General features: G+C 64.8%; 1 protein-coding gene across 1 annotated transcript in view; it reads right to left on the bottom strand.

The window, feature by feature from the left end:
• TMEM132C (transmembrane protein 132C) overlaps nucleotides 1-23,234 on the bottom strand; it is a 130,889-nt gene that overhangs the window by 16,746 nt on the left and 90,909 nt on the right. The window contains exon 4 of the mRNA XM_045844671.1: nucleotides 15,404-15,587. Within this exon, the coding sequence (XP_045700627.1) occupies nucleotides 15,404-15,587 (184 nt within the window). The remainder of the gene's footprint in view (nucleotides 1-15,403; nucleotides 15,588-23,234) is intronic.

Raw genomic sequence — 23,234 nt, 5'->3', positions numbered from 1 at the left:
CAGACGGGGGCCAGCACCGCAGAAGCAGCACCCACAGGGGGGCCTGGCCGTGGGTGGGGTGCAGAAGCTGGGCCTGACCTTGGAGGGCCTGTCGGGTCCTAGGGACGGGAGGGCCCGGCCGCTGGCCCCTGGGGCCGAGATCCTGGAGGCCTCGGGCAGCCCGTCCGCCGCCTGCACCCTGCTCCGTGGCCCCCAGCCCCACCCGCTCTGGGCCTGGGGTCGCCATCGGAGCAGTGGGCGCGCCCACCCCCGAGGGGCCCTCTGGGAACGGATGAGAGAGCCCACGAGGACGCCCCCCGCTCAGTGCCCGGCACGGACGTGGCCACTCCAGAACCACCGGCCCCGCTGTCCTCAGTCCGGAAGCGGGGCCCGAGAGCCACAACCCTGGACCGCAGTCTCAACGTCCCCGTCCCCACACCGCTGCTCTCTCTCGGCCCTCGGGAACGGCGCGCCCGACGGTCACTCATTTGGAAGCTAATTTAGCGTCGCGCGGAAGTCGATGCAGGAGTCATTTAATTAAACTTCCCGGTCGATCAGGAGGCGCCGGCTGCAGGGCTCTGCGGGGGGCGGCGGGAGCGGGGCTCGCCGTGGCCTCCGGGCCCGGAACCTGAGCCCCAGGCTGTGCAGCCGGGGGGAGTGTGGGCTGGTGCAGGCCCCTCGGGAGCGGGGGTCTCGGACTGGCCTTCCTGGGAGGGAGTGATAAAGGCCCCTTCCTGACGCGGAGGGGAAGAGCTCCCCCAGTCCCTGCCTGCACCCACGGGGAAGCCAGCTCTGCAGAAGGACACTGCAACAGAGAGCACTCTGGCCGCCCCCCCGGGGGTCCTCCCCTCCCTCCCCCGGGGCCTGGAAAGCAGCCCTGAGTCTGGAGGGGGAGGAGCAGGAAGGAGGCAAGCACGTCCCCCCTTCCAAGAGGGGAGCAGGTTCACACACAGCCAAAGCACCCTGACCAACACCAGCAGAGACAAAGGGGGTCCCGCGCACCCATCCCCCCCGAGCAGAAAGTCCCCTCCTCTCCTTGGCGGAAGGAAGCTGACTTTGGACTCTCAGACAGGGAGACAAGTGTCCAGGGTGGCGCCTCTGAAGAGGCCAGAGCAGGTGGCTGCTCTGGGTCTACGCAGCAATGACGAAGGTCTCCGAGTCCCAGAGGTGGCCCGGAAGAGGCCGGGGCACCAGAAATAAAGCTACTGGGTTTGCAGGAAATAAAGACTCAGGCTGTTGCAGCAAGGAGCAGCTGGCTGCCAACTCAGTGCGGATTCTCTCCCTTTTCCTCAGTAACCGAGCCGGGGCTTTTTGGGGGGTGCAGTGGAGGGGTACCCAGCTCAAAGACTAAACTTCCCAGGTTCCTTTGCAGCTACGAGTGACGAAGATCTGGGACAATGGCTCTCAGAGTGTGGTGCCGGACCCAGAAGCATCGCCGGGAAGCTGGTTACAAACGCACATTCTTGGGCCCCAGCCCAGACCATGGAGTCTGCAAGGATGGAGGTGGGGCCCGTTCACCTCTGTTTTAACAATCTCTCCTGGATTCTGATGCTGAACAGTTGAGAACTATGGTCAGTCCAAATGTAAGCAGAAATAGTATGCAGCCCTTTAGGAAATTGGCTTAATGGGAGCTGGATTCAGTCGGTGGGGATGTTATTTTCCCCCTCTGGCTACCTGGAATACAGATACAATGGCTGGAACCCAGCAGCTATTTTGGACCATGAGGCAAACTTGGAAATGAAAGCCACTTCCTGAGGATGGTGGGGTAGAAAGAGAGGAGAAGCCTACGTCTTTGATGACTAAGGGATACTCATGGATTTATTTACATTTGTGAGATAAGCTTCCTTTGTGTTTCGGCCACTGGTTACACAAGGGTTTTCTGTAACTCCTGTGGCTCTTTCTTGGCGTGTTGGAGACAGTGAGTGAAGACTGAAACTTGGTGGAATGGCGTGCAGCATTTCCAGGTTTGGAACCGAGATGACAGCTCCACGGCCAGGCTGCCACATGGTTACTTGCGTTTGGGAATGGCAGGGAGTGGCGGTCATCCCGTTGTTCTTGGCTGGGGGTCGTGGCGGGAGCTTCTGTTGAGCAAGGCTGTCAGCGGAGCCAAGCAGAGAATGACAATTCAGCCGGATTTACAGCAGCAGAAAAACAGCTCTCAGAGGGCGCCCCGCTTTCCCGGTTCCAGGCATCCTCGTTAAAAGGAGGTGGGGGTCGCCAGGCAGCCCACTGGCGTGCTGAGGAGCGAGGGGCTCGCGAGGGGGGTCCCGGATTCGGGGCCGATGAGCCCAGAGCAGCGCCAGCTGATGAACAAGCTGACTTTGTTAGGTCTCCACCAGCAGCCTTCTCCATAATCCTGTGATTAAGAATGCATCCTGTGCGCACACTTGGGGGCTGGGGGGCGGCCCCTTGGAATTCCACCCGCTAACGTGGCTCCCCCCCCCCCCGCCAGGCCGTGCACAGACTCCCAGCCCCGCCACACGGCTTGGGCTAATGATCTGTCTCATCGGCAGGGTGGGCGGGGGGAGAGGGAAACTTTGTCACCTGCCGGCAGCGGGCGCATTGGGCCCACTTACCTGGCTGCACTGCCTCCTCCTTCTCCATCTCCTAACGAAAGGGTCTGCAAGAATTCCGCGTGTTTTGTTTGGGTGGAACTGATTTAAAAATGCTCAGGAAGATGCTGGTGGGGATGTGTGCCGCCAACAGGGGTGTGGGACCGGCAGCCTGTCACCTCCTGGCTGCCAGAGATTTGGGTTCTGCATGAACAGCGGGGACCGGGGTGTGCAGAGGCAGGGGCACGAGGGGAGGGGACCATCCCCGAGGACCCCCCTCTCCTCCTGACATGACAGGGAGCCTGAGCAAAGACCTCCAGCAGTGGCCTGGAGGTCACTGTGGCCCTTCTCCGGGCCACTCTCTCCTCCTCCTCCACCGTGTGTTTGAAACTCCCCCCGGAAGCCTCAGCACGGACCGCAGCGCACCCACCAGGGTGCCGCTCTAGCAGCAGAAAGCACTTGGCGCTCCGAGCAGAGAGAGCTGGAGAGTCACTCAGACGTCCCGGGGGCCGCCTCTGACGCATCACTGCGGCTCGAATTTACTGCCCGCGAGGCCCCGGGCGGCTGGCACTCCTACTCACGCCGGTCATCATCATTACGGCAACTGATGTCTCTGTCTCTTCGTGTTCCAGGGCTGCGGCTATAAAGTACCGCAGACCGGGAGGGTTGAAACAACACAGATTTGTTCTCTCTCGGTCCTTGAGGCCGGGAGCCCAAAACCAAGGTGTCGGCAGCCAGGGCCCAGCTCCCTCTGAAAAGAAGAGAGAAATTTTTCCTCTTGTCTTCTGGTTTCGGGCGGTGGCTGGCCACCTGGGTGTCCCTCGGCTCATAGACACACGGCCCCCATTCATCTCATGGCCTGTTCTCCTCTGCGTGCGTCTGTGTCCACGTGTCCCCTCTCCTAAGGACCCCCCCCCAGCACTGGGCTAGGCCCGCCCCCGAGACCTCAGCCCACCTGCCGTGATGACAAAGACCCGGCTCCCAGAGACGGCTCCAGGCACAGGCAGTGAGAGTCACACTCAGTTTGCCTTTTCGGGCCTGTTTCCGCCGACTGCCAACGGGAATGGAGGGCCGGGAGCGGATTTCCGCACTTTCCTGGGCCTGCCCGTGGCGGCCACGAGGGTGCCCGAATTTCCCGTCTGGGGTGGCCCAGCGGTGGCACTTTTTAACCTTCTAAAAGTTAATCCGATTGGGGCGACGCTGGTTAACACAACGGCGACGGTTTCAGGTGCAGCATGATGTGAGATGAGACTCTCCTGGTGTCTTCATGGGGGGGGCGGGGGGCAGGGTGCCCGGACGGTCAGACACACAGGCAGCCGGACTGACGGCAGTGACCTCCGGACGCCCAGCCTGCGGGTTTTCGACCGCGCAGACCTCTGCCCGCCGAGTCACCCACGCGTAGTTCAACGCGCGCCTCGGCCCCCTTCTCCACCGCCGCGCTGCGCCCCCTGCCGGCTGTCCCCGCCCCCTGCCGGCTGTCCCCGCCCCCCGCCGGCTGTCCCCGCCCCCCCGCCGGCTGTCCCCGCCCCCCGCCGGCTGTCCCCGCCCCCGCCGCTGTCCCCGCCCCCCGCCGGCTGTCCCCGCCCCCGCCGCTGTTCCAGCCGCAGGACCGCGCACTACTCCGCAGATCCGTCCTGGGAGAGGGGGCTGGTCTCCCGCGGCGGCCGGGCACGCTGCCTCCCTCCCCGAGGACGCGCGCGCTGACGGCTCCGCGGGCTCGCGGGGACAGGCCCATCACTCTGGGCCCCGTCGCGACGGGGAACGCGACTCCCACTTCATTTACTTCCCACTCGCTCTCGGCGCGAACCGGGACGCGGGCGCCCGTCACTTTGCCTCCAATGCGAGATGGAGATGCTGCTCCGAACGCTCATTGAAGACGAGAACGCAATTCCATTGCAGGAGGCCCGCGTCGCCCCGAGGTGCGGCGTGGCGAGGGAGTTATTCCCCGGGGCCGTCCGTGGGATCAGCTCGCGGAATGTGCGGCGTCGGGCTCCCTGAGAAATGCCCCGTTTTTGCCACCGTCTTCACTGGCAAACGGCGCCCTCTTTTCTGGCCGTCTCCCGGTTCCTTGAGCCATTCCCCGGCTCGGGAGACCCCTGGGACGGACAGGGTGGGGTCACAGTGGTGAGGAGTGAGACGCAGAGTCCATTCCGTGTCGTTATTTCTTCACTGCTGTCGCCTTTCCCGCACGAGCAGCTGGGACCTGCCTCTGCCCCACCCGGTGCGTCCTTCCTGCCTCCGAGGCCGGAGTGCCTGTGGGTCCCTGGGGGGTCGTCCCAGTGCCGCCGCTCAGAATCCGGGCCGTTTCCAGGGCCAGTTCTGCGGGCAGAGCCGGCTCTGGTCCCCTTCCGCAGAGACAGCAGCGGCCCGTGGGCCCCTCTGCCACCGACAGCACACACGCAGTGTGGAAGCACTTTGGGAGCCTCCGCATCTGGGCCGCCTTCCTCTCCTTCCCAGGCCCCGGGGCCCAGGCTCTCTGCAGCCGCTGAAATGGGACACCGGGTGACGTGTGTCCCCTCCGGGCAACCCCGGTCAGGACCCACGGGTCAGCCCTCTGCTTCCTCTCTCCCTGGCGGGGCCGCCTGGGGGCGTGGCGCAGGCTGCTGGGAGTCGCACGGCGTCCGGCTGACCCGCACCGTGCTGAGTGTGAGTGTGAGTGTGAGTGTGAGGACCCCAAGGCTGGTACGTCACCCAGAGTGGACAGGTGTGAGGCCCGCCCGGACACGAGCGGACCCTCCGGCGCCCACGCTCCCATCCAAGCTCGGTGACTGGGCCGGGCAGGCGGCCCTGCGCCCTCAGAGGGACCCCAGCGAGAGGGAGACACTCTGAGGCCGCGTCACCAACGCCATCTCCTGAGCCCAAGGCCTCGGGCCCGCGGGGGACAGAGCTGGGGAGGCGGGCTTTCTTGGTGTCCGTCAGACCGTACGGAGCGCTTGTATCGAGGGGCTGTGGGGTTGTGAGCGCAGGCGTGAACTTCGGCTGGTGCGCAAGAGGAAGCTGGCCTCTGGGTCCTGGAGGTCGAGGGTCAGGCTGGGGACGGGGTGGCCCTGTGACCTGACCTGGCCAGTGTCCTTCCAGGGAGATGCGGATGAATGGAGACTGGGAAGTCCCTGCCTCCTGGGCCAGGTCATCGCATCCTAGGTGTTGGCACAGCGGACCCCTGCCCCCCTTCAGCACGGCCCGCCCACACCCACCCCAGACCCCCAGGAACCTAACTGGCCAAAATTAGAGAAGGAAGATGGACCGTCTGCCACGGAAGTGATGGCTGATACTGCCCCCTGGTGGCTGACACAGGCGACACACGACGTCCCTTGCAGGGGGACAGATGGCCAACTTATCCCGGGTTTTTCCGAAGCAACGCCAGCCACGGCCCCACCGCACTGCGGGTAGAGCGGAGAGGACTCCCCAATACAGCCGGCCGCTCTGGGGCGCTGCCCAGGTAAAATACACTTAGCCACTTTTCCCTGTCCAGTCTGATGACTTTGCGTGGCTCCTGTCGCCCCAAGGTTCGCTCGTGACACCTGCAATTCGTCTCTGCTCCGGGGCACCCCCTGCCGACGCGGCATGTCTGCTCTGATCAGCCCTCCGTCGCCCCGGGCCCGCCCGTAAGAAGTCTCACGTGCGCACGGCTCCCTACGGCTGCCCCTCACTGAAACAAGCAACGGGACGCCCACCACTGCTCACCGCGGCGCACTGCGGCGCCTCCTGTAACTTTGTCCTTTCTCGCTGCCAAGCAGCGCTCTCGTGTCTGGCTGTGCCTCCATTCCCTGGCTCGTGTGCCGGCGCAGGGCCACTGGGAGGGGCCCGGTTTGGGGCGATGATGATAACCCTGCCCAGCCACGTCAGCCCGCCGGTCTCCAGGTGGGGAGGTGTTCTCAGCGCCCCGCAGACCTTGGGGCGGACGTGCTGCCGCGTGGCGTGGGGAGCGTGTGTTCAACGTGCCGACACACTGCCGGGCCGCTCCCCGACCACCTACGGGCCATCCCACAGTCCCCACGCCGACCCGGGCCGGCCCCGCACCCGCAGCCGCGCCCGAGACAGCCCGTCTTCCCCGTGGGGCTGCGCGAGGGAGTGCGTGCGGCGAGACCCCGGGTGCTTCAGCGGGCATCTCCCAGTGACGGGCGACATCCAGCGTTTGAACTCCCCCAACATCTCAGATTTAAACGAGTCGCCGCAGTGAGTCCTGGCACGAATCCATCGCGGCGCGGCTCTGACACCGGATGTCATCTTGATGTTAACGGGATTTGAAAACAAGCAAATGACGGGGTGGCGGGAAGGCCATGTTGGCTCATCACCGCTAAAAAAAAAAAGGAAGAAAAATCCGGAGCCGGTGACAAGGGTCGCTGGAAGCAGCTTGATATGGCAAACCCCACCGTCATTCGTGCCACCCGCCGCGCCAATTAATTACCAACACGCAGATAATTAGCAGGGCTTCCCACTTCGCCGTGTCAGGCTGCCTTGTAAAGCCGGGATTTTAAACAGTCTGCCCGCAGCGGAGCGGTGACACGTCAGGGCGCTGGTGCCAGCTCAGGCGGCTGTCAGCTCCGAGCCCCGCGGCTGCCGGCTGGGCAGCTGCTCTCCGCCCGCCCCGGGGAGCCCAGCTCCTCAGCCAAGGGGCCGCGTCCTCCTCCTGCAGGCTGACAGGGGTCTGCTGGGGAGTCCGGAGACCCTACCGGAATGGGAGGTGCCCCTCAGGGACGTCCCCAGACGGCCGCAGCCACGGGGTCCCCACTGCCCCGGGGCTGACCTCTCCGACGAATGCCAACCTTGTGCGAACGAGGGGAACCGCGACCCAGGTTGCCCTGCCCCGGCCAGCTCCGCAGACACGATTTACAGATGCAGAAGCGGCGGCAATCCGGTCAAGTCCCTTGTCCCACACGGGGTCCCTGACACGCTGGGCCCAGCACACGAGTCTGGGGGGGCAAGAAGGAGAACCTCGCCTCGCTTTTCAGTGGTTTAAGGGACAGAGGGTGAGCTCGTCCCCCCCGCCCCACGGTTTCCCGGGCGCATCCAGGGAGGAAGAGTTCTCTGAGTGTCCGCGAGCCACCATGGCAGCAGCCGGGACAGGGGCGGCTCTCGGCAGATGCGACCGTGTCCACTGCCCCTGCTCGTGGGACGCCCGCCGGAGCCCTGCTGGGTCTCTGGCCAGCTGTCCCGGGGTCGGGGGGGTCGGGGGGGGACCCCTGGCGGCCAACCACCTGCTTCTCCACCGGCGGCTGCCTGTTAGCTGTGTGTCCGTGGTAAGCAACTCAACCTTTCTGGGCCTCGGCGTCCTCCTCTTTAAAAAGGGGGGATAATAGCGGCGACCCGGTCTCAGTTTTTCCCGGGGCTGCTGCCCGGAACCGCCACTAACCAGGTGAGTTAAAACCACAGCGCTGTGCCTCTCCCCGCTCCGGGGGCCGGAGGTCCGACGGCAGGGCGCAGGCAGGGCCGGGCTCCCCCGAGGGTTCCGGGGGGCAGGGGCCGTCCAGCCTCTTCCGGCTTCTCGGGGTGGCCTTGTCCCTGCCTGCCTCGGCTTGTGGCCACACTGCTCTGTCTTCACACGGCGTCTTCCCGGTGCCGGCGTCTGCTTTTCCAGCTCTTACACGGACACTGTCACGGGTCGGGTCCCGCCCCAAATCCAGGATGACCTCATCTGACCTTTGCCTTAGTCACCCCCGCAAAGACCCCATTTCTGCGCACGGTGACGCTGACGGTCACCAGGGGTCTGGACTCGGAAATGTCTCTTTTGGGGGGTTCCACCCACCTCGGCACCGAGCCCACGGGGGTGCTGGGACGGCTGTCCGCGGTCACTGTGATGACGTTACTGTCACTGAAGGAGACTCGGACACGGCTCAGCGAGGACGCCGGCGCAGGGCGTGCTCGGGCGGGGGCAGGGCGGGGTGGAGGCCTGCAGGCCGGCCGGACGCAGCTGTGTGCAGGGGCCCAGCGTGCCGCAGGGCCGGAGGTGAATCGTGGGAAGGTGGGGGGCCCGGGGCGGTGTGGTCTGGAGGAGCGGGGTGTCAGGGCCCCCCCGGGCGGGTTGCGTCTGCGTTCCCACCGGGAACAGGTCCGCCGTCGCAGAGGGGCCCGCGTCTGCGTGCGGAGCGGCGCTGGGCAGCGGCCCTGCCGGGCACAGCTTTCTCAGAAGCAATGCGCACGCCCCGCCCGCTGCCCACTTCAAGGGTGACTGCCGCGGTGTCCACAGACGCCTGCCTCTGGACCAGGGACGCCGGTCCCTCCAGCCTCCACGCTCGCCCGCTCCGATGGGGCTGTTCTCAGAGAAGGTGGTATCGCCATCACCATCACCATCCTCACCATCACCATCTTCATCCTCAAGGTCACCACCACCACCACCATCAGCACCTTCATCGTTCCCCACCCCTCCCCCGCACCTGTCCCTGTCAGAATTCCCCAGCAGAAGGTGTGGGGGTGAAGACGACGGACTCTGGGGTTCAGCGGGGTCCCTGGTGGCATTTCCGTGCCGTGTGACCGCGGACGTGCCGGCCTACGGTGCCGACACGGCCGGCTCAGACGCCGCGAGGCGGCCGCCGGGAGGCTCCGCGAGGCGGCGAGCACAGACCGAGCGCAGCGCCACCCGCTCAGCGAAGGTTCCTCGTCGTCACGCAAACGCGTCCCCGCGGGACCCAGCCAACCCCGACGTCCCAGGTCCACCAGGCCGGGCAGCTCTGACTTCTGAACGTGCTTCCCAGGTTTCCCTCCCGGGTCCCCGGGTCCCCGGGACCACACAGCCCACTTTCGGGGGGGCGATGGCGTTCGCCCCAGGGGAGGTTTTCCGGGACTGACACCCACAGGCAGGCAGCGGGGCCCGGCGTGAGAAGTCTTTCCCGAGCCGTGGAGCGCTCAGCCCTCAGAGGCGGGAGTCAGGAACCGCGTGGTCGGTCCCTGTGCTGTGCCCCGAACCCCTGTGACCCCGGGTGTCGCTGTGACCGGAAGAACGCTAGGGACAGGACGGGGAAGAAGAATCGGCGCGTCAGCGGAAGCGACAGGGCTTGGCCGCCCCGGGGAGGGGACGAGGGACCCAGAGGAGGGGGCACAGTGAGGGCAGTGGTGCCGTCGGGGACCAGCGGGCGGGGGCCGGACCCGCTCCTGGGGCTCCTTGAAGGCACAGGGTGCCCCACTCAGGACGCTCGCTTGTCCTCAGCTGCGGACGCCCCCACGGTGCCCGGGCAAAGGGGAACCCCCACGGGGACAGGGGCCGGGCCGGGCCGCCACCTGGTGCAGTGCGCACCGCGTGAGTGAGTGACCCCGGGGGCCAGCCGCGCCGCTCAGAGGTCCTCTCTGGACTCAGGACCAGGCCCATGCGTGGCCGACGGCACGTCCGGTCTCTGCCGCAGCCCCAGCAGCCCCAGCACTTGGCTGCAGGGAGTTTCTGGTTCACGGACACGTGTTTCCGGGGTTCACGGGACCCCGCTGTCAGGCGGCCCCTTGAAGCGAAACCCGGGACTCTCCCACACGCCTGCGTGGGAGGCCAAAGAAACACTTTTCAATAAAATAAATGGGCGCGCCGGCCTGACCTTTGTAAACGGCGTGGCAAGATCCAGATGGAGGCCGAGAAGAGAAATCTCATTTCATCTCAGCGTTCTCCTATTAATTTATAAAGCAAAACAGCGAGATTAATTCTCATTCAAACGGGCACCCACCTAGGGCCCTCGACAATGACATTCCATTAACAGTTCTCTCTCATTTTTCTGTTCAAGAATTTCCGTGCCGGCGGGCAGGGGGCGGGGGGCGGGGGGCGGGGGGCGGGGGCGGCGTTGTCCTCCGGCCTGGCGCGGGCCGGGGGAGCACCGGAAAACGAGTTTTTTCTGCCCGTCACAGAACACTACACGGCGTCTCAGAACATTTGTTATTTACATCTCGTAAGGGGCTGCAGGCCGGCCGCCGAGATAACACCGGGAACACGTTTGTGAGTGGGTTTAGGTCTGATTACAGCCCGAGATTGATACGCCTCGCTCCGAATCTCTGGCCGAGATGGGGTCGGGGGAGAGGTGCCTTCTCAGCCAGGACGGGGACCGCCCGCCCTGGAGCCACAAATGCCCGACTGGGCGCCCGAGAGGGAACTAAATACGCGTCCCTCCTGGTTGTCCAGCAGACCCTGCCTCGTCGCGTGCCTGCCAGAGAGGGTAAGGGGACACCGTGGATCTGAAGCCACTCCCGACAGCGGCGTCTGGCTGTGGCATGGCAGCAGAGTCACAGCCCCCGGCGCGGCGCGGAGCGCTGAGCTGAGGGAGGGAGGGAGAGGGACGAGGGAACACACGTCACGCAGACGGCCTCTCTCCCCGCCACTCAGGACGGTGGGTGCACTCGGTGCGCCGGTCAGTCCAGGCAGGGCCGCCGGTGCGGCCGGGCAGGCTGTGCTCCGCCCAGGGGGCTGCGGGCTCACCGGGCGCACATGGGGGGAGGGGGGTCTTCACACGGGGAAGTCACCGAGGGGCATGGCTCTCAAGGGTGCGAGGAGACGACGCTCGGACAGGCGGTTCTCTGGGACCGGCCCTGGGGACACCAGGGTCACTCACTGGGGGGAGCCTGTCCCCGGAGGTTGCAGCCGGCAGGACCCGTCTGTCCCGGGAGCCAGCTCGGAGGTCGCCCCGCACCCGCGCTGCTTCCCGCTCAGCCCCGCCCGACGCCCGCCCTCAGCTCCGTGCTGAGGGCCTGGGGATGTGAACTGCGGACTGTGATTCGGGGGCGCGGGGGGGGGCGGTGGCAGGTCGTCCGAAGGAGAAAATAATCATTCCCCCCCAAAGAGAGGTAAAGAGAATCCTAGATGAAAAGGCCGATACATAAATAAAAGCCCGCACTCACGATGATCTCCCACATTTGTTTGGTCGGGGAAACTGGATTCCTGGGTGAGAATCTGGGGTTTGGTGTCCCACAAACATCTGTTTTTACAAAAACCCTCCCCCAGGGACACGTTTACTGATTTCAGAGAGAGAGAGAGAGGGAAGGGGGGAGAAACGTTGGTGTGAGAGAGAAACATCGGTGGCGGGCTGCCTCCCGCGTGCGCCCCGACCGAGGACGGGACCTGGAACCCTTGGGTGTTCGGGCCGCCGTCCCAACCAGCCGAGCCCCCCCCCCCCCGCCACCCCGGCCAGGGCGGGGCCACATCCTCTTTATCCAATCAGCGGATGACACATCCCATGGAGGTTAACGCCCACAACTTATAAAGATCTCATACAACCCCCCACACCAAAAACAAGAAGACAACCCAATTAACAAACAGGCAGAGGACCTGAGCAGAGACTTCCCCAGCGAGGACACACAGAGGGTGGCCCAGGGACACATGAAAAGATGCTCAATGTCACCAACCGTCAGAGAGAGACGCAAACGGAAGCCACAAGGAGACAGCACCTCCCCCCGTCAGAACGGCTGCCGTCAGCAAACCCACAGACAGCAAGTGCCGGCGAGGACGTGGGGAAAGGGGACCCCCGTGCACTGCTGGTGGGGACGCAGTGTGGACAGACCCCCCCAAAATTAAAGACGGAGCTTCCTTACAGCCGAGCAATTCCACTCTCCGAGTGTGTCAGAAAAACCCCAAACGCCCGTTCCAGAGAGCACCCCCCCGTGTTCACGGCCACGTTCCCACAGTCGCCGGGATTCGGAAGCAGCGCCCGCCCCCCCCGCCCCCGTCTAACGAGAGAGGGTTTTTCTTATCCACATGTCGTCCACCTCCGTCCGACCCCCCCAAAGTTACATAATATTTAAAACGAGGACACGGCTTTTATTTCCTAAGTAAGCAGCATAACGGAGAGGAGAACCTCGGGGCGCCCGGGGCCGTCCCAGAATCCACCCCTTCCTTTACGAACGGGAGACCCAAGTTCGGAGAATGTTGGTCGTGACACGAAGGACCCGATGACGCCCCCATTTTCCTGGCCCTTGACCCGGGGGCAGGCAGCGGCCGGGCATCGCTTGGAGGACACGGTCAGGGCCACTCTGAGAACCCGGCCTCGGAGTTGAATAGCCGCAGGCGAGCCACAGATTTGCTTCGGAGACAGGCCTCTGTGCCGGTTGGCAGGAGCAAGGGCCACTTGGAAGTTTAATGCCCAAGTTAATCTCCAGCTGCGACAAGGACACTCTTCCCGTGCTCGCGTGGTTATTTTCCAACCCAGCGAACAGTGTTCGATTGCTCCGGACCACCCGAGCCGGCCTCGACACGCTCCTCGAAAGTCACAAATGTAAAACGCTCTGTTTGGGGAAGGAGCCCGGGGGGACACAGGGGGGGCGTTGTTGGGGAAACCGTAACCCATGGTTTTTCCATGGCCTCCTTGGAAGCAACATTCTCCAGCCCCTGTCAGGGGAGAGGCCCCCCCCACGCCCCGCCTTTGGAAGCGCCCGCCTCGCCGTCCTGGAACCCAGGGGACACTGCCGGCTGGCTTCCCCGAGGGCCCCGAGGCCACAGCGAGTCATCCACCACTCACGGACAGGCAGGCCGGCCCGGCCTCTCGGGGTGCCGCGGGCTTGTTAGCGCCCCTCCTGCGGCTGCGCGGGCGTCAGCAGCAGCAAAGCAGGCGGAAGAGCAGCCACAGGGCGCCCACCATGGGCTCAGGCACCCACCCGGACGCCCTCCCCTCCCCCTTCAGCGGGAGTGTCCGCAAGGTACGAGGAGGAAAGGCGACTCCCGTGACTCTGTCCTTTACTGAGGACAACCGTGGGGGGGGGCGTGGCAGGAGAGACGAGAGGGGGCACGTGGCTTGTCCCTCAGTAGCGCTCAGGCCCGGGCTGAGCTGGAGGCCGCGTGAGAGAGGCCGTGGGTGGATGGAGGGGGAGGGCGGGACCCCGGGGAGCAGTGAGGAGGAGCAGCAGCCAGACACCCGTCCGGCCGGGAGCCCAGGGGCCGCGCAAGGCAGCCCCGTGGCTGGGAGGCTGGCAGGCAGGGAGGAGGACCCCGGGGAGCAGAGTCCCCGCCAGCTCAGGAGCCCCGGGCAGACGACGTGAAGCCAGGGGCGGGGAAGGCGTGTGCTGGTGTCCAGGGCGGCTGTGCCACCTGCCACTCGCTCGGTGACTCACAGCAGCCGGACGCAACCCTAGTGGTTCTGCCAGTTGGAAGTCCTGGATCAGGGCGTCAGCTGGGCTGTGTCCCCACGGAAGGCCTGGGGCTCCCTGTCCTGGCCTCGCCCCTGGATTCTGAGGGCGGCTGGCAGCCCTGTGCAGTCCTTGGCTTGTGGGCACATCCCTCCAGCCCCTGCCACCATCCCCCCGGCGTCTCCTCCCGCCGGTCCTGTCCCCAGTCTCGGGGGTTAGAGCCTCACCTGAACCACAGCCGCAAAGGCCAAATGTCCACACCAGGTCACACTCTTAGCCATGGGGGAGGGGGGGCGGGGGACAGGAGGGTGGGGTGGCGTAGGAGGGGGAGTTAGAGCATCCACATGCCTTCTTGGGGGGACACGATTCCAGCCACTGCAGACGACTCCGTCTCCCCCTGCTCTGTCCGACCCCTGCGCACACCTCCCTCGGCTAAACCACACCAGAGGCCAGAATCCCACAGCCCTCTCCTGCTGCATATTTGCACGGGGTGTGGGAGGCTCTGGCGACCTCCCAAACCTCAGTAATAAATCTTCCCGACACCCAGAGAGGTGAGGGTGAACGCCATCACTCTGCATGCTGCAGAGCATGCAGCAATCTCTCCTGCAAGCAGCCCAGTGTCGGCCACTGTATTTGAAGTTTGATCTTATACAGAGAGGTAGGGACGCCTTCTAGACATCTTCAAGCTTTATACAAGAATCCCCCCACCAAGTTCCCGTGGTGTCTCAGGGACCATGATGTCATCTTAAACGTGCAAAGGCAAAAAAGCCAAACTGTGGCAAAGCTTCAGAATTCCAGGTAAATCCCACCACATCTCCGGAAATTCCATCGGGGACAAAGTCGGTCAGCCCTGGGGCAAGGGGCCTCTGGCGCCCCCTGCCTTCCCCAGACGTGGCCCCATGGTTAGGTTTTTTATTTAAAGACAAACTCTCGCGAGGAACGCGGAGAGAGGCACAGAGAGACACGAGTGGCGTTCCTCCCCGGTCGCCCGTGTCACCGGCCTTCACGGCAGCGTCTCGCCATGACCTGGTCTTGGCTGAGGGAGTGGCTGCCTGTTGGCCGTCCCCAGAGTGGAGGCCCGCCCCCCTGAGGGTCAGACTTGGCTGTTTGTTGCCGATTTCCGAGGTCTGCCCGGGAGGAGGAATTCCCACCGTGTCCGGGCATCGTCAGGGTGTTCGCCCAGCGCTTCCCCTGCACCCACTGCCCAGCCCTCCCGAAACCCGACAGACGGGCTCTGGGAGTCCTTCGGACCGGCCAGGCGTGTGTGGGACAGTGTCCCACATCATCTCTAGGTCACCGTTTAGAAGACTTTGCTCGCACGGGACTCTGCAGCGGTTTATTTCCCTGCCACGGAGATGGAGCAGGTTCCCGAGGCTGGAGCCACAAGGGGGCGATGCATCCATGGGGCGGGGCTCCGAGCGGCCCCCACCATCTACGCCAGGCCACACAGGCAGGGATACTAGGTTGCGTTGGGCACCTGCGCTTCTGGGGTTGTTTGTTACAGCAGCACACGCATGCCTCTCCTGACTAACGTGCAGGGCAACCTAGTTTCCTTATAAAAAAGAGAACCAGAACAGACTTAGAGAAGAAAAAGTAAGACAACATTTATGGAACACAGCGAACGTCACGAAGCTGGTCTGAAATAACCGGAAGTTGAGAAAGGCTGGGCTAACGGAACACAGCACCTTCCCGGGCGGCGGGGTCGGGGCGGGGGGAGGTGGGAAAGTGTTCACGCCAGCACCCCGTAAGAAAACCACAGCGGACCTCCTGGGGGACGACAGGAAGGACAGGAGGACACCGTGAGCGGAGGCCAGGCGCGCCCGAGACCCCCCACCCCCAGGCTTGCTTACCATGGCCAAGGGCACGATGCCCACCAGGTCCCTCTGGCTGACGAAGATCTCGGACGCGGCGACGCCCGTGGCCCCCTGGTGCGGGTACTCCACCTGCCAGCTGATGGGCTGTGTCCCCGACAGGCTGCTGGCGCCGGCCATCTGGAAGTCCATCTGCGCGACCTCGCGGGACGAGGCGCTGCCACTGCAAGGGGGCGAGAGGGAGGAGCTGGGTGCTCACGCTGCTCGGGGGAGACCCTCCCCCGCCCCTGGCCCCGCCGGTCACTGCTGCGACTGGAGCGTGTGGGCAGGGAGCACCCCGCAGGGACGGCTCCTGCGGCCCGGCACCCACCATGCGCCGGCGCCCGGGCAGCGGGGTGCAGCGGCACCCACAGAGCAGGGCTCTGGGCACAGAGTCCTCCGCCCTGAGCCTCCTGTCTGTGCTGACGAGTCTCTCGGGCGGACGTGTGCCTGCCCTTCAGGCGGGGAGCGGGTTCGGCCGCCTCGCCCGTGACCTGCGAACTGGGCTGACCTCCGAACCAAGTGGATCTGGTTCCGATTCAGTTCTGTGCAGCGAGCGAGGTGGGGGCACAGGCGGCCCCTCCCCGGCTCACCCCGCAGGGGCTCAGAGCACCACACGCCATGTCCAGGCTGCCTTGTGGTCAGAGGCAGGCCCGGGGCAGGGCCCCGCCGGTCACAGCCACCCCGCGGGGCTCGGGTGTTCACGCGGGCGATGAGGCGGGAGCGGGGGAAGGAGTCAGCGTCCCCTGGTCCCTCCGGGGAGCCCTGGTGGCCCTTCCCACATCCCAGCCCCCTGATGCTCCCGCCCGCTCTGAGCGGCGGCCTGTCAGCGGCCGCAGCCCCCGGGGACTTGGCCGTGGCTCTGTCTGCGCGTCACCCCCGACGCCGGGCCCCTGGCTGGGCCGTGCGTGCCCTCGGTCCGCTGGCTCCGCCGCAGAACTGCCTCGTGGCTCCTGATGAAACCTCTTCTGTTTCAGGGGGCTCGTCCGCCAAGGGGGCTCTGTCGCCTGCCGTTGAGGACTCTGACCCGCACCCTCGGTTTAAGGTGGGCCAGACAGACGCGTTTCCAGCAAGCTCTCCCCAGCGACCCTGCGGCTTTGGGAGCTGCTCACGGTCCAAACCTCGCGTTTTTCTCAGACGGTGACATTCACGCCCAGACTCGGGGGCGGGGGGAATGGCTGCTCGGAGCCACAGAGACGGTGGGTGGTGGCGGCGAACTGAGGGCGGCACTTTCCGACGCCCGGTCCCACGCTCTCAGTGTCCTCCCCTGTGACAGCTGGCGGTCAGTCCTGAGACCCCCGAGACCCCCGGTGAGCTCCCTGGATGGGGCTCTGGGGGCTGCACCCAGCTAGCTGCCCGTGTCTGCCAACAGCGTTGAGGGGGTTGGGGAGGCCGGCCCCGCCCACCTGTCTGCACTCGGTCCTGGGGGGCTGCTTCCTGTTCCGGGGACCGGGAGAGTGACTGCTCCGGGCAGTGGACGACCTGGAGCTCCGACACCACGGGCCGGCATGTGCAGGGGCCGGAGACGGGGCCGCGGAGGACGCTTCCGGACCTGCTGACTCAGAAGAGCCGGCGCCGGCGGGAGCAGGGAGGGAGGGCTTCCCGGCACACGGCGGGGGTCTCGGGGCGGGCCAGCGGCCCCCACATCTCGGCGGGCACCCGCCAGGAAGGCTGCCGTGTGCCGGGGAAGGTAGGGCCCTCTCCGCAGCGTGCGAACAGAGAGACGCTACAGGCACTTGGGAACCGTGTCCTAAGCGTGTTGTGCCACCGCCGTGACACATGGCACAGAAACCCCGTCCTCGGCTGGGGCGGGATCACGGAAGCGCGTGCCCACCCAGGCCCCGGGGCCTCCTCAGCAGCCGGGACACCCACTCCTCGCCTGTTGCCTCCACTCTGCTCGGCGGCTGGCGCGGGAGGTGACGGGGACGTCCCCACGCCCCCCAGCCCTGGGCCCGTGCATCTTCCTCACGTCCTCTGGGTGGGGAGTGCGGCCCCGAGGAGCGTGATTTACGGGACGTCGGGCACGGCTCTGGGGGAGACGCATCCAGGGCAAGCTCAAGAGAGAAGGATTCGCCTCAGAACTCGAGGGAGGGGCGCCTGGACCACCCGCCTCCCTCTCTCGATGTGCAAAGCAGGGGCACCAGCGCCCCCCATTCCAGGGAGCGGGAGTGAGGAGGCGGAGTCTCACCCACTGAGGACAGGGGGTGGGGTCACGGCCACGAGGCCAGCTCGGCTCCTTTCTCCCAGGTCCGGCCCTGCCCCGTTCTCCGGGGCTGCGGGGCTGGCTGCCTAAAGCCTCCTTCAGAACTCGGCCCTCTGGGTCGGGCCGGGCGCCCTCCTCCCCACACACGAGCCCCAGAAGGGTGTGGGTTCTGCACCGTCCCCCCGGGAACTGGGACTCATTCAGGGCTGCCACTCCACAGCTGCCCCCGGCGGGCAGGACGCCGCGGCACAATGAGGGCACTGTGCAGTGGAAGAGAAGACGAGTGTCCGGGGTTCCGTCGGTGGGCAGCGCCCTCCCGCGCGCTCCGAGCCGCTGGGGTTGCGACCGAGCCTCTGCTGGGACGGGACGGGGTGCTCTGTGCAGCCTGGAAGGCGCCGCGACGCTGGAGTGAAAAAGGGGGGAACTTAAACCCTGAAGTGACTCCGGAGCACCGCTCAGGACCACCGCTTGCTGAATCAATAGTGTAGACTTATTGCCGTAAAAATATTTTTCCAAAAGTGTCTTAAAAAAAAAAAGGCTCTTACTCCAGAGCAAATAAATCCTGCCAATAGCCACAATAAAACCTGGAGCGCTGGAAACCCGGCTCACCGGGCGTCTCGGCGGTCGGGCTTGATCCGGGAAACAGACGGGGTCTGGGGGCGTGGGGAGGAGGCACCAGGGCGTCCCCACCCCCCACCACGGCATGTCGGCGGGCCCGGCTCCAGTCACCACCCTCCCCCCCGCTGACTGCGGATGGAAATGGGACTCGCAAGGGGGAGAAACTGCCCTCATGAGGCGAGGCCGCGCCAGGGGACGGCACCGTTGGGCCAGGCGTGGTTTTATTCGTCCCAGTCCCTGCTTATTTCTTAAAAAAAAAAGATTTTATTTATCTATTTTCAGAGAAGGAAGGGAGGGAGAAAGGGAGAGAGAGAAACATCAATGTGCAGTTGCTGGGGGCCATGGCCTGCAACCCAGGCATGTGCCATGACTGGGAATCGAACCTGCGACACTTTGGTTCACAGCCCACGCTCAATCCACTGAGCTACGCCAGCCAGTGTCTCTACCTCCTGTTTACTTCACAAAGCGAAGGACACAGGTGTCCCTGGGAAGGGTTTCCTCAGACCCTCCCAGGGACCCCGTGGGCCCCCACCACGCTCCTGCTTGCCCAGAGCTGTCCCTGGTGCTGAAGCAGGTCTGCCTGCCCCGCCATGATGAGCCACAGGCACCTCTCTCCCTGCTGTGACGCCAGGGGAATTTAACGGAAGCCTGGGCGTTCCCGGGGAAAGGGGGCGGAGTGTAGGTGAGCGCCAAGGAGAGTCTCAGGACCGACACCTGGGGCAGCAGGTGCGGTGCTGGACGGGACACTCCGGCCGACGCCAGAGCGAATTCTCCTCCGTCCCCGACACGGGAAGGTGCACTATTGCTAGGTGGGGCCAAAGTTCGTGGAAGCTTCTGGTCCTCCTAGATGATCCCTCTGTGCGCACGCCCCGACCACCTCCCCAGGGGTCCCTCGGCCACGAGGCGGGGGCTCCGTCCTGCGCTCCTGCTGGCTTTGTCTTTCCACGCGGGCTGCAGTCTGCTGGGGCGGAGCCCGGGGCTCCCTGGGACCGGACGCACCGGCAGGGTGTGCGGGGTCCCTCCTCAAGGAGCTGACGTTTCAGCCAAGTCGGGTCGCACTCCAGGAAGCACAGCTGCCAAAGGACCTTCACTGTCGGGTGCGGGAGGCGTGGCCCCAGATGCCACTCCGTGGGGGCATCCACAGTGTCCACGGCGGTGGCCTCGGTGGTCCCCACAGCAGGGGGAGCAGGGAGTCCATCCTCTCAGGTCCGACTGGCCGTGAAGGCCCTCAAAGCAAGGCCGCATGGGGAGAGAGGGGACGGTCCATCCGCCCCAGCCCCAGCTACTGCACCGGATAGGTTCAGCTCCACACGGGGGGAGCCTGGGGAAGCCAGAGGAGAAACCGCCCTGTTTACTGTGGGGAATCACAGTTGTTGGAAGGCAGTAAGCTTGGGACCCTTGGTCACGCAGCAGCAGGAGACTCACGACGGCTCTGGCCAACACGGCCCTCCATCCGAGTCCTGCGGGGTCCCAGGGCCCCCTGCCGACTTTGCCGGGACGCGGCTGAGGCGGGGAGAACCAGGTGGGGTGCTGGAGCACGGGGTCCCGAGGGCCTGTCCCCCCTCTCCGCCGCCCCGCCCTCCGGGCCTGAGTGCGCAGGGAGCGCAGTGGGAGGTTCGCCCCCTCCCGGTTCAGCTGAGTCAGCTGACACACGGTGACCCTGCAGCGTGGCTCCTCTCGGCCCACGGGGAGGAGTTGGGATGGACCTGACTCATCTGGGGACCCGTACCCGAGCCCAGATCCGGTCCACTCCAGCCCCCACGCAGGCACCAGACGCACCGGGTGGGGTCCCGAACCCCGCGTGCCGGCGGTGAGATACCCTCTCTTCACCGGGGTCCGCGCGGTGACGGGGACGGCGCGTCCCTCACGGGACTGGCTCGAAAATGAGAAGCACCAGGCTTCCGGCCCGGCTGAGGGCAGAGAGCTTTCTCTCGGGTTAATTGAAGAGAGAAAAGGAGAAAGACGGGAGGGAGGGAGGGGGAGGGAGGGAGGGGAGGGGAGGGGAGCTTGCCTCCTGTAGGGAAGGGACGCGGCAAGCAGGAGAACTGCGGAGGCGTTGCGGCCGCCGAGCCAGGCTGGAGCCGGGAAGACTCTCGGTCCCCCGAGCCCCCGAGGGCCCGGCCCTCTCACCGCCTGATGGTGACAGATGGCAGGGCCGGGCCCCGCATGCTAAATGGTCCCTAAAGAAAGAGACTCGGTGATGGGATGTCACCGTGGGCTTCATCCCAATGAGGTCGTCGGACGTGGGGCTTCGGGGACACTGCTCTGAGGTGTGTTGGGCCAGCAGCGGGCACTGATGGGAGCACCCACTGCGAACGCCACCGCCTCGAGAAACGGTCTCGGTCTTGAGAAAGGCCCCTTCCATCCTCTCCCCCTCCGGGGGCTAAAGAATCCGTGGGTGTTGTCTGAGTGAGTGAAATGGGGGGCAGAGACGTGGACTCGGGGTCCCCAGGTCCCCGCCCTGCACCTCTCTCCACCCCTACCCCCTGTCTCTGTGCCCACGGGCAGACGAGCGGCTGCCCCGGACACTCAGAGGGATGCCGAGGTCACCGGGGTGTGGACAGGCCGCTGGGACGGGACCTGAACGTGGCTGCAGAGACGCCCTCAGGAGGAGACGGGGGCGGAGGGTCCCAGGACCGTCCCCCCAGCGTGCTTGCAGCTGGGTCTGCTGCCCCGCCCACGGCCGCGTCCCCTCCGATCCGCCTTCCCTTCCTCTTCCGGGCCAGTTCCTCTTTAATATTCGCCACAACGGTCTTGCCACAAGGGACGGACAAAAGAGAAAGGGGGAGAGACCCCCAGAAGATGCCCGGGTCCAGTCTCACGCATCCCTGAGGGGCAGTTAAGTCAAGACGGCACTTGGGCGGTTTTATTAGCTTATGTAACAGTGGAAAAATACAAGTCCAGTCCCTTCTCTCCCTGCAGCTAATAATCCTTTTAGCCACGACAGAGCCCAAAGTCTGGTCTTGCAAAGTAGGTCAGAGATTGCTAAATATATTCCGCTAAACAGGTCTTTAAGACACACACTGTATAAACAATGCATTAATAAAAAATATGTGATATAAATTACATGTGAGCGTACATCGTGTATTTATAACATATGCTGCTGAAGTACATTTGGCTATTTTTGTTATTTGTGGTCTTTTGGACGCATAAAAAGATCCGGTGCGATGCACCACATACATAGTAACAGTCCGAACGCTGCAGAAAAGAACTCGGTGAAACAAAGTTTCTCTCCCATCCCCGGCCCTTCGTTTCCCAAGTCCCCTCCCGCCGCAGAGCTTTCCCGGGACCTGCGACCCTGTTACAAATGTGCCCCTTTGTTTCCTTTTTAATGCTGGGAAGAGGCACCTCACGTACAGTGGACCATCTCGGCCACCGAGCGCACAGTCCGGCGGCACGAAGCACATTCGCTCTCGGGCAGCCGTCCCCGCGGGTGGTCCCCGGGACTCTTCCGTCTGGAAAAATCCCAGCCGTGTCCCCCCTAGACCTGAAGTCCCCTCCCCCAGCCCTGGCGCCCGCGCACACTGCACTTCCTGTCGCTGCGAGCCCCGCAGCTCCGGGGAGCCGTGCGCCCCACCGCACCCGCCTGTTCTGCCGCGCAGCGGCCTCGCGGCTCACCCGTGAAATTGGATGCTGAACCCTCCCGTCATATTTTACCCTGAAGCGTTCGGGCCCAGCCACACGCACGGCTGGGTCCCCGGCATTTTTTCCCCCCCTTAGCAATATTTCTCAGAGAGCGTTCCAGATCAGTGGCTGCAGATATAACTCATTTTAAATGGCTATATAATATTCCGTGGGAGGGAAGTGCCCGGGTTTATCCAACCGGTTGTTTCGGTCCATCACGGGCGATGCTGAGAAAAATGTCGGAGTAGGGAGACCCGAGGGCCGCGTTCTCACAAACGCCCCGCGGGGTCGTGGGTGCGGGCACTGAACTCTGCCTGCCACTGGAGAGCTGCCCAGGAGACCGCACCCGAGGGCGGCGGCAGCGGCACGAAGGGAAGGGCGCCCATGTGCGCCCAGTCCGCAGCCGCCCGGTCGGAGGCCACACCCCCCTTGCCACCCCACGCCCTCTGTCCGGGGAACATGTCTCCTCTGGGGCGTTCCCTTCTGCGTGGGTTCCCTGGTTCTCGGCCCCAGGATTCCACTGAAGAGATTCCGGGAAACTGGCCGAATTGCTTCGGGAAGGCGGGGGGTGGGGGGGTACCAATAATCCCCTAAAAATAAACCCTCCCCCTCATTTCTATTCGGAGCAACGCTTTCTACCACATGTTTGCTTTCTACATAGCCGTCTCGATCATTTAAAAAGACAGAAAGAGAAACAAGATTTCCCGGCCACCACAGAGGAGGAAAGAATCTATTTGGGTGACCCTTTGCACCCGATAATTCACGATCAGGTGGAAGCAGGTTTTGAAGGCGGGAAGGGCTTTGGTTGGGGGGGGGCGGGAAAGGGGGGTGTGGCTGGTGGGCGCGCCGGGAAGGGCGGGTGGGGAGCGGGCACCGAGGAGCTCTGACGACCAGGGGGGAGGGGGCGCTGGCCGAGGAGAGGAATTCACGGCGACAGTGACCTTCGCTGAGGTCTTGCGTGCCATGTGGGGTAACCCCCCCCTCCCCACCATCTGCTCGCCCAGCCGCCCCCGCAACAGCGGCACCGGCCGCCGGGAGCTCTCAAGATGACTCGAAGAGGGGCTCCCCGGGCGGGCGGGGGGCGGGGGCGGGGGGCAGGCAGCTTGCCGGCTTCAAGGCGTGACCTACATTCCAACTTCAAACGCGCCTTCTGCTGCTACAAAAGACGGGATTACGACGAGAGCTCTCCCGGGGCGGTCCGGGGAGGGGCCGCCTCGTGGGGTCCCTGGGCTGCCGCGGAGCGCGGAGCAGGGGGCCCCAGGCGGAGAACGCGATTGCATTTGTTTCTGCGTTTGCCTCTGGCTCGCGGGCGCTGGCACTGGGTGTTCCCGGGTGGGCACCAATACAAAGTTTCCTCCTGGAGTGCGTTCACTGAGGTGGGAGATA

Source organism: Phyllostomus hastatus, unplaced genomic scaffold (assembly GCF_019186645.2).
Source record: "Phyllostomus hastatus isolate PE091 unplaced genomic scaffold, TTU_PhHast_1.1 phas_contig_1162, whole genome shotgun sequence".
Classification (NCBI taxonomy): Eukaryota; Metazoa; Chordata; class Mammalia; order Chiroptera; family Phyllostomidae; genus Phyllostomus; species Phyllostomus hastatus.
The sequence above is the reverse complement of the archived record's forward strand: the minus strand, read 5'-3'. Positions and strand labels throughout refer to the sequence as shown.